The sequence below is a fragment of the Nematolebias whitei genome, chromosome 4, assembly GCF_014905685.2.
Source record: "Nematolebias whitei isolate Nwh7 chromosome 4, NemWhi1, whole genome shotgun sequence".
Taxonomy (NCBI): Eukaryota; Metazoa; Chordata; class Actinopteri; order Cyprinodontiformes; family Rivulidae; genus Nematolebias; species Nematolebias whitei.
The window spans coordinates 50774203-50783983 of NC_056501.1; the positions used below are offsets into that span (position 1 = coordinate 50774203).

The window sequence follows — 9781 nt, forward strand, 5'->3', positions numbered from 1 at the left end:
CTCAGGAACGTGCACGTCACACACACAACCTCAGGAACGTGCACGTCACACACACAACCTCAGGAACGTGCACGTCACACACACAACCTGGGCCTCATGATGTGAGTATTTCTGTTTTAAACTTTTATTTTTCATTAATCTTTATTTATCCAGGTCGACTCATTGAGTCACAAGAACTCATTTTCTAGAGAGACCTGTTTAGGAGCAGATGGTGGGGGTTGAGTGCCTTGCTCAGGGGCCCAGAGTGGGGCCAATGAGGGTGGAGGCAGGTGTGGGTGTTTCACCTTTTCTACCCGCATTTTGATGTTGACGGTACCGGGAGTTGAACCTGTGACTCTCCGATCACAGTCCCATCTTCTAACCTCTGCACCACCACATAACCCCACATAACATCATATCATAATGATCATATTAAAATCTCACTGGTTTCCTTCCAGATGTGTTAAACAGCTACTGGTCCCCCTGATGTTTCCAGGTGTAGTATGACATATAGTGATATATATTCATACATTAAACGGGTTCTTCATTTTTCTGGACTGTGTAACATGCGTGCATTGAATTTAACAGAAATGTAACGAGAGACGTTATTTATCTTTGACCCATCAAAATGAATGCGGTCATTTATTTACAGAATCAAAGATTAACATCAAACATTTACATTAATTTGGCAAAATATGAAAACAACAACAGCATAATTAATCAGTTTTACAACCAGGAAAACCATACGGCCATGATTTTCCGTTGCTTCACCACAGACATTAATGAAAACATCTGGATTAATTTTTCTAGCAGAAAGGAGAGTTTAAAGATGGAAAATTGAGATTTATCTTACAGAGAGATGTGTGAGGGAATTTATCTGTTTTAACCAGAACAGCACGCTCTTTGGAAATCAGCTTGTCCCAAACAGTACACTTTTGGGTGAAGGTCGACTTTACCTTTCTGAAGATAGATCAGGTCGGCGTGAAGTCCTACTTCCAGCCACTTTCAGCGTCTCCGTTGAGAACAGCTAAAATACCTCGAGAGTCGTGCGAGGTTATCCAAACAGAAGTTATAATTCCCAAAATCGTCTCTGGTTCAGCTTGTTGGCTTAGGAGCAACCATGAATGCCTGCGTTTGCATCCAGGTTGTCCTAAAATCTCTGCATTCTGGAATCCAAGAACTTTTCTTTCACTCTTTGTGAACTCTCAAACTCTTGGTCTCCCTTAACTCTGAAACTCTTCTGTTGAACTGGGAAGTTGCCACATTTAAACGGGCTATACTTCCGGTTCATTTGAGAGCTTTTTGATTGGTGGATGGACCAAAGCAGAGGTGTGGTTTGTGATGTAAGGTGTTATTAAAAGTCAAGGATTGTTTAAGAACAGACAGAAAGATTGTTGGAGAAAACCAGTCTTAGTGGCGTCTCTACTCAGTATCTTGCTGTAAAAGTTAAACATGACATTTCTTTTCAGTAAACTTTTTAGTTGACCGAAGCTCGAACTTTAACACACTTACAAATTTGCTCATTGAAGACAGAAAAATCAAGAAATGCATATTAACCTGATTTCTTCTTTGAATGAGGAATTAAAAATCATTACTACTGTTTAAGTAAATAAAAATGAGTAGTTCACTTCAACATGTAAACATTGTTTGAACTAACACAATTTGATTATCAAAACATTTGTAAAATAGTAATGATAATAGAGAATTGTCTTTTCCACTTGATTAATTCAAGAAAGAAAGTCTCAGGATGGGTCTAAACTGTATTTCTGGATTCAAATCAATGAAATGACAGTTTCTGTCCATCTGGTCAGTTTTGACATAGGCCTAGTCCACTACACAGGTGTGTGTGGTCAGTGGATGAAAAGCCTGGCATGAACAAGATGATGCTGGAGATCATGATTTGACGAGAGCTCCCACCTTCTACCTGTGAAGAACAAGAGCAGCTCAGTGAAGGTGCTGAGAGCTGCAGAGAGGCTGATCCATGGAGCTTCAACACAGCAACCTCCAAACATGTCCACCCTCACACACATCGTCCATGAAGACACTGACAACAACAACAACAACACATTCACAAATGATTCATACAAATTTAAGTTTTTTTAATTGTTTGTTTGTTTTACAATTGAAAAACAGTTCTATGTCGTATAAGCTTCGCCCTTTAAGGCTGTCGCTGATGGGTTTATCCCGTTATGCGCAGCATAAGCACTGAAAAATTTAGTCCACGCCCACCTGCTGTGTGGGCCCCACCCGGTCCGTATAAATTACGTTAAGAGCGGGAAATCGGCTCCCATTTTTTCTTCAGCGAGCTAATATAGCACTGTCAGAAGAACAAAGAAGGAAAATTGTGTAGATGACCAACCTTTGTTAAGGATGCTTGGCCCGGCAGTCGACCTCCGGTCGTCCGGTGAGTTCTCCTCCCTGAGGAGAAGATGACGAGCAGTCTTATTCCAAGGTAAGCGCCGAGGAATATTTCCCAGTGACAGGTCACTACACGCTGGACAACGCCATCTTGTATTTTTTCCCCTTATCGCCGACCCTCAGAGCGAATCGGATGGTTCCTCCGGGACAGGCGTGCTCAGCTGCAGCCCCCGCTGCTTTTTTCCCTCCTGGGGAGCGTAGTGTCGGTGGGGTGGGGGGGTGGGGGGCTGAGTGAATGCTCACCCCATCCCACCTCGTTTTCGCATCGGCGATCACACCGCTCCCGTCCGATGGCGCCCCAGGGGTTGTCCGGCGTAACCCAGGACGAGGCTGACATGAAAGGACCCTTTTTTACGTCCTACGCCTTTCCCGCCAGTTCGGATGATCCGGCAGGAAGGTTGTTTACTGGGCTCCATTCCGGCTCACCGTCTTGACCCTTATGGCCTCGCGCTCCCAACAGGACGTCCTACGGGCGAGGCCACAGACGGGTTTTTTCCTGGTAGATTGGGGGAGTCGGTCCCCAGTCCGCACCCATCACCAGAGTGGAGGGGTTCACCGGGCGGGGCTATCCCTCGGTAACCCCCCTGGAGCCGAGCCTCGCGGAAGCTTCGGAGCTAAGCTGTCCAGGTCGGAGCAGCGTCCCGTCCCTCCGGAGAAACACGAACCAGACGGTGACCACACTCTCCAATCGAGCCCATCAATGTGCTTTCAGGCAGCCGCAGCTAGCAACAACGTGGCGCTGCTAGCATATAGCCTGTCCAAAGGGGCTGAAGGCCGCAGACCTGCCTTGGAGACAAAGAACTAAAATAGTGAGTACGTTTGTTAGAAAAATATTCCTGTCATCAGATCTCAGTTAGCTTCATCATACAGTAATATTATATTCACAAAATACTAACAATAATATGTTCATCTTACTTGTGAAAAGTTATCCCCCGAGACCTGACGTCAACAGTCCGTCGATTAGAACAGAAATAAGCTGCGAAGTGCTGAGACATCTTCTGCTTTAACTGAATAAGACGACCGTTCCAAGATGGCGGCCAAAAATACTGCGCCGCAGCAGTCAATGAGGCATCTAGTGTTTATATCTATGGCAGAGATACCTACTTGAGTGTTTTTGGCCCAAGTAGGTATCTCTGCAGCCAAATTCGGAAGGCGTATCTGGGGTGTCATATCTGATAGGACTACAGGAAAATGGGCGTGTCTGGCCGTCCGCATCTGATTGGATGATAGAAAAATGGGCGTGTCTGGTCGGCCGCATCTGATTGGACGATAGAGAAATGGGCGTGTCTGATCGGCCACATCTGATTGGACGATAGAAAAAAAGGCTGAACGATAAAATGCTGTAACCACAGACACATCATGTCTAAAAACAAAACGTTATAGGCAGATTGTGTTAACCACAGACATATTATGTCTATGGTGTTAACCGGTTCGACATTAGCGGCGTCTCGGTTCGACATTGCTCCAGTATACTGCCGCGGCGTCTCCGTAACTTCTTTTCCCGCCTGTCTTAACACAGAACTTCCGGTTACATTTCAAAATAAGAGCAACATAACTGGGTAGTGGGGAGAGCTAAATGTTAGGTTTTTTTTTAATACCAAGCCATAACATTAAAAAACAAATTCCATTTTGGTTGTTGAAAAATGTGAACAAAGTTACAATCGATTCATAAAGAAAGAAAAATATTAATGATACTTAAACTGGCCTTGGGACAAAGGATGTTTCCTTTAACTTCACATTTTCTTGTTCAACCTGCAGTCACTGCAGATGAGTGAGTGTCAGGTTCTGTCAGATTTCTGCACCTGGAGCAGGTATTCTGTTTACTGGTTAACTTCCTCAGCTGTCTCACATTTTAAAGGTCAACCTACTCCATGTTTCAGCTCCTTTCATAGATCAGATCTCATAGAAGAACTTCTAAAGAGCAAATTTTGTTTTTAGCTTTTGTTTTGGGCCATTATCTTGTCACAGGACTCGTGATCTTTAATTGAGACCAGACTTTTGGACAAATGGAGCAGGTTTCACTTCAGATGCTTCATATTTCATTGTACCCAGACCAGACTCAGGCCAACCTGTGTCAGGTGCAGCTACAACCCAAGGACTAAAGACAATCTTCTTGTGTTTGACAGTAGATTTAACGCTGTTTCTTAGAAACCTTCAGTTTAAAAAAAGAGCTGATGTAACTTACTTAAAGAGCCAGTTTTATCTCATTTGTTCATGTGACAATGTTTCAGATTTGCCCACATTAAAGAAAGGAGCAGCAAAAATAAAATAAAAAAACATAAAAGTAGAAAACAAGCACATTTAGGAGTCAGTACATAACCAGACTTTTGGCCCTCACACCTATACCCAGTTGCTTATGCTGCATGATGAGATCAGATTTATCCATATTTTAGAAATTACTTAGTCGACAAAACAATACAAATGAAGACTGTCTGTCTTAAAAAACCTCTTGGTTTTGCAGTAAGCAGCCTGATTTCAAACTGACATCTTGGCCAAAGGTAAAATAAAAATCTTTGTGTTCTCAGAAAAGTTGTTTCAGGACCTCCAATAAACTTATGTACACATCAAAGCACACAAGACAGATTCAGGAATTCTCTTTGTTTTCCAGATTTCACATTTGTTACTACCTTCAAACATACTCAGACAACATTTGATGCATCATTGAATTTTTTTATTGTGTTTATTGGGACATCCATTTTTATAAGTCATCGTAGCATCTGTTGGAAACACAGAACATTGCACAGTTAGGGTGTTGCTAGTTGTTACTTATTGTACTGTGTGGGCATCACAGTACAGAAGCTACACTACTAACCCTGCATCCATGGCACAAAGCGGCTGCAGTACCCAGGAGGAATGGCTTCACTGTGGAAGGCCCTCAGCTCTCCTCTTCTGCCGCTGCCCCAGGAACCTGCACCACAATCTTTAAATTCTTCTCCACAGACACAAATGACATAAGGCTTTCTGTGCTCAGCCTGAAATACTTCAGGCTTCTTCGTTTATTTTGAAAGTCAACATCAGATGTTGGTCAACATTGGTGAGCAACATCTTGGGGTCTTCTAGAGTCAGCCTGAAGTGAGAGTGGTTCCTGACATGGCAGAAAGACATAGATTTAATTAACAGCTTTTATTTATTTTTTTCAGCTAATAACAACTTTTATTTATTTATTTTTCATATTTTTCAGTTATACACAGCTTTTAAATATTTATTTTTCAAGTATTAAGAACTTTTATTTTCAGCTTTTATTTTTGAAAAGCACCACCCAGTTGTTGTAACCGTGCGCAGTGAGAGCTGCTGGAGCAGGTGGAGACTCACGTTACCTCAGTGCGTTACCTGCGTGGGAACTCCCACCATGTGTTCACATGAGCTAAACTTCTAAAGCACAACAACGAGAGAACGGTCGAAACTATCGTGACCTACAATAAACCTACTTCAATAATATGCATAAGTGAAAACAACATGCAATATAAGTACAATAAATCATATTTCTTTGTCAAACATCGCAAAGAAACGTTACCTCATCAATAATCCTCGTGACTTTGAGGGTTACCCACAGCCAATCAGTGTTCGCCGCCCAAACGCCTATTTGCCAGAAACGCCCACTTTTGGTCTGCAGAGAACCCCTTCTCGTTTTTGGGGGGGTTTGTCATGTGATCCCCACTCCTTACCAGTTGGTGGCGGTAATGCTTCTTTCAGTTGTTTACCAACTGCCAATAAAACAAGAAGAAGAAGGGTCCGTGCATCGCTGTAAACTGTCCGGCGGAAGTTGCACTCGTGGATCTGGTTAGCGGAAAAACAATGGCGAGCAGTATCGGCAGTGAGTAATACTTTTAACTTTCCCTTTAAAACCTAGAATTCAATCATTAAAAACATATCTGATGTAAAACTAAGCTAGGACCTTACATTTTATTTAGTTTATGAAGACGCAGCTACCTTGCTGCCAAGCAAGTAGTTTTAGCACCTGTGTGTCTCATGAATGTGTTCCCCCATCGACATCGCTAAGCTAACTCGTTATTTAGTGGCTAAACAGTTTTATTTTATTTTCGGAATTATAGGTTGCAGGAAATTTGAAGATATATTTTATTGATATTTTGTTTTTAACTTTAGGGATAAAAACGAACGTTATTGTTTTTGTTTGTTTGTTTGTTTTACAATGGACGTTTTCTGAGCAACGGCTAGTGTTAGCTAATAACAGAAAGGTAGCTGGTCACTTCATACAAATATTTAGTATATATTTGCATATTTATGTACTTTCGTACCTGAAAGTAATATTACAAATGTTTAATTTTTTTTCCATTTGATTATAACATGCACGGCTAGTGTTAATATTAGGATATAGTAGGTTTTGTTTGTACAGATAATTGTCAGGCTCACACACAGTGTGCAGATGTAGGCAACATTTAAACATAGTTTTACACATGTTTTTTTTACAAATAACAATTTCTAAGCCACACATACTGCCTATATTAATATTTGCTGTAAATGGCGAGATTAGCCATGGGTGTACCTGGTTATTCTTTCCAAATGTTTGAGGTAGTGACTGAACCCCATATACATCTGTAGTTTTCATTATCATAGTAAACCTTAGGAAGTTTATTTTATTTTTTATGGTGAGATTTGAAACAGGACAAATATTTCTGCATCATAAAAAATAATATTGCACAAAATATTGGACGTCTAAAAGTTGTTGCAATAGGAAAAATCAATTGAGATTCCAGCATTAATCAAGCTCGATCAGATGGTCTCGTATTCAGTTGTGACAAAATAAATTGCAATTGTTTTGTTTTATGCATATTGCATATTTCAGGTTTTATTTTATTTTTATTTATTTTGTGACAAAAGAAAGTCAGCTGAACAGCTGTGGCTGTAGGTGAAAACCAATTTCAGTGGAAAAACTGTTCAACACTTAAATTGACGAGGGCTGAGTGGCTAGAGCAGTTTTCTTCCAATGGGAGAGTTGGGGGTTCGATTCCACCAGCAGTCACATGTTGAAGTGTCCCTGGGCAAGACACTGAACCCCTCATTGCCTCCGATGTGTGTCCCATCCGTATTTGAATGTGATCTAAAGCTCTGACTAGTCTTTGTAAAGCTATAGTAGAGTGCTGTGTGGATGAGACACAGATTGTGTTGTAAAGAGCTTTGAGCATCTTGAAAAGATAGAAAGGTACTAATACTGCCCATTTACCATTTAGGTTCTGGGGCTACTTGATGACTGTTTGCCTCCTAAAATAAAACATTTAGTCAATGGTAACCCAGTACTGGCCAAAGATAATAAGGCATGTAATAAGTTCTTTGCATCCCCCCCCCCCCCCCCACCCCAACAGAACACAAGATTTTAAATGTGGGACCCACAGAGCCCTGGTCGGTCAGAGAGAAACTGTGCCTGGCCTCATCTGTGCTGAGGAGTGGAGACCAGAACTGGTAAAGCAAACACTCGCTCCAAATAAACTAAGCTGTTTTGTCCATTGTCATACATCACTGAAACTAATGCACTGAATCAACCTAATTTGAGCTGATATGCTCCCATTTGGTTGACTTTCCATGAATTGTTCAAGTATATCTAAAAAAAAGTTAAGTCAGGTCCTCTGGACGTTCAAAAGACAAGAAAAACAAACAAAAATAATATATGTTTGTTTGTTTTGTTTTGACCGGCAAAACCCGTGACCCAAAATGGGAGAAGCGGGTATAAAGATAATGGATGGATGGACGTTTTGTTTTTTGAACATCCAGAGGACCTGACTTAACTTTTTTAGATTTTTCTACCTGGAATATTGAGCATGTATCAGGATGTTCAAGTATATCCTCAAATGATTTCCTAGGAACAATATACAATCCATTTTTGGAATAAATTTAGGATGCTCTATAAAAGTGCTACTATTTCTACACATTTACTTTCAACTTGTCCTGGTTTTACCATATTTATATGGAGTTTCTTCTTCTTCCAGGGTGTCTGTGAGCAGGGCTATCAAGCCGTTCTCAGAGTCTGGACGTCCACCTGACTGGTTCTCCCAGAAGGTGAAAGACTCGAACCAAAACAGAAATCTATAAATGACTTTAGTCTCACAGTTTAAAAAGTCAGATATGCTGCTTTGAAATGTATTCTCTTTTGTTTGTCTAAGGATAACATTTTTCTCTCTTCCAGCACTGTGCCTCACAATATTCTGAACTGCTCGAAGCGACAGAAGCACCTAAGTCAGTACTACAACAAATAAGTATTCTAGTGGAAAACTCTGAACTTTGCTGCTGTGATAATGTAACTTTCGTATTGTTCCAGGCGAAAACGTGGTGAGAAGGGCGAGGTGGTGGAGACAATAGAAGATGTCATCGTTCGTAGGTTGACAACTGAGAGGATAGAGGAGCTGAAAAAACTACTGCGAGACACTCAAGAGCAGTACAGGTAAACACATGCCACAGATGAAAAGGGTGAATCTTAATATCTTTAATGATAATTAAACTTTTCCTGGTTTTTTTTCAGGTTCTTATTTTATATATTTCATCTTTGCTGAAATGATATGTATCATGTACATTTACTGTACTGTTTAGATAACTACATGCAACCAAAGAGGCAAATTCTGGTTGATATTTATGAAGTACTGTTTAAAGATACTAACTTACACTGCCTGGCCAAAAAAGAAAAAGTCTCCACCTGGATTTAACTAAGCAAACAGGTCCGAGCCTCCTGTTGGATAATTACTGCATGGGTGATTATCTTTCAGCTGCAGCAAGTTATTTAACCACAGCTGGTGCAATGAGCTGCTTCTCCTTTCTTTAACAACCATGTTGAAAGACACATGGCGTGGTCGTGGAAAAGATGCCAGTCTGTTTGAGAAGGGTCAAATCGTTGGCATCAAGCAGAGAAAACATCTAAGGAGATTGTAGAAAATACTAAAATTGGGTTAAGAACTGTCCAACGCATTATTAAAAACTGGAAGGATAGTGGGGACCCGTTATTATTATTTTTATTATTATTATTATTTTCTCAGCATTTCTTCATTTACTGCTGATTCATTCACCAGGGGCCAACCAGGTCCCTCAGGTTTAATCTCTGATATTCAGCCGAGTACTTGTCCAAGTGTGTGAGCGGTCCCTAACAGCACAGTCTTTTGCATTTCTTTGGCAATGACTCTACGTGGAAGTTTTAGTTGCTCTTGAAATTCTTATTTGGATTTTATTATTATTATTATTATTATTACTACTACTGCTACACCCCCGTTGAAAGGCAGCTGTAATATTGTGTAGTCTATGTGTGTGTACGTCCATAAACTTTATTTTTTCCCACCCATAACCTGATCTGCTAAAGATTATTTGATGAAACTTCATATACATACAGTGGGGAGAACAAGTATTTGATACACTGTTGATTTTTCAGGTTTTCCCACTTGCAAAG

At 40.7% G+C, this 9781-nt stretch overlaps 1 protein-coding gene across 1 annotated transcript in view; it reads left to right on the forward strand.

Annotated features, from left to right (window-relative positions):
• The first annotated feature begins 6156 nt into the window (after positions 1-6156).
• Positions 6157-9781, forward strand: part of brd8b (bromodomain containing 8b) — a 58584-nt gene continuing 54959 nt past the window's right edge. The window contains exons 1-5 of the mRNA XM_037676028.1: positions 6157-6211; positions 7719-7815; positions 8340-8409; positions 8537-8586; positions 8669-8791. Of these exons, the coding sequence (XP_037531956.1) occupies positions 6193-6211; positions 7719-7815; positions 8340-8409; positions 8537-8586; positions 8669-8791 (359 nt within the window). The 5' untranslated portion in view covers positions 6157-6192. The remainder of the gene's footprint in view (positions 6212-7718; positions 7816-8339; positions 8410-8536; positions 8587-8668; positions 8792-9781) is intronic.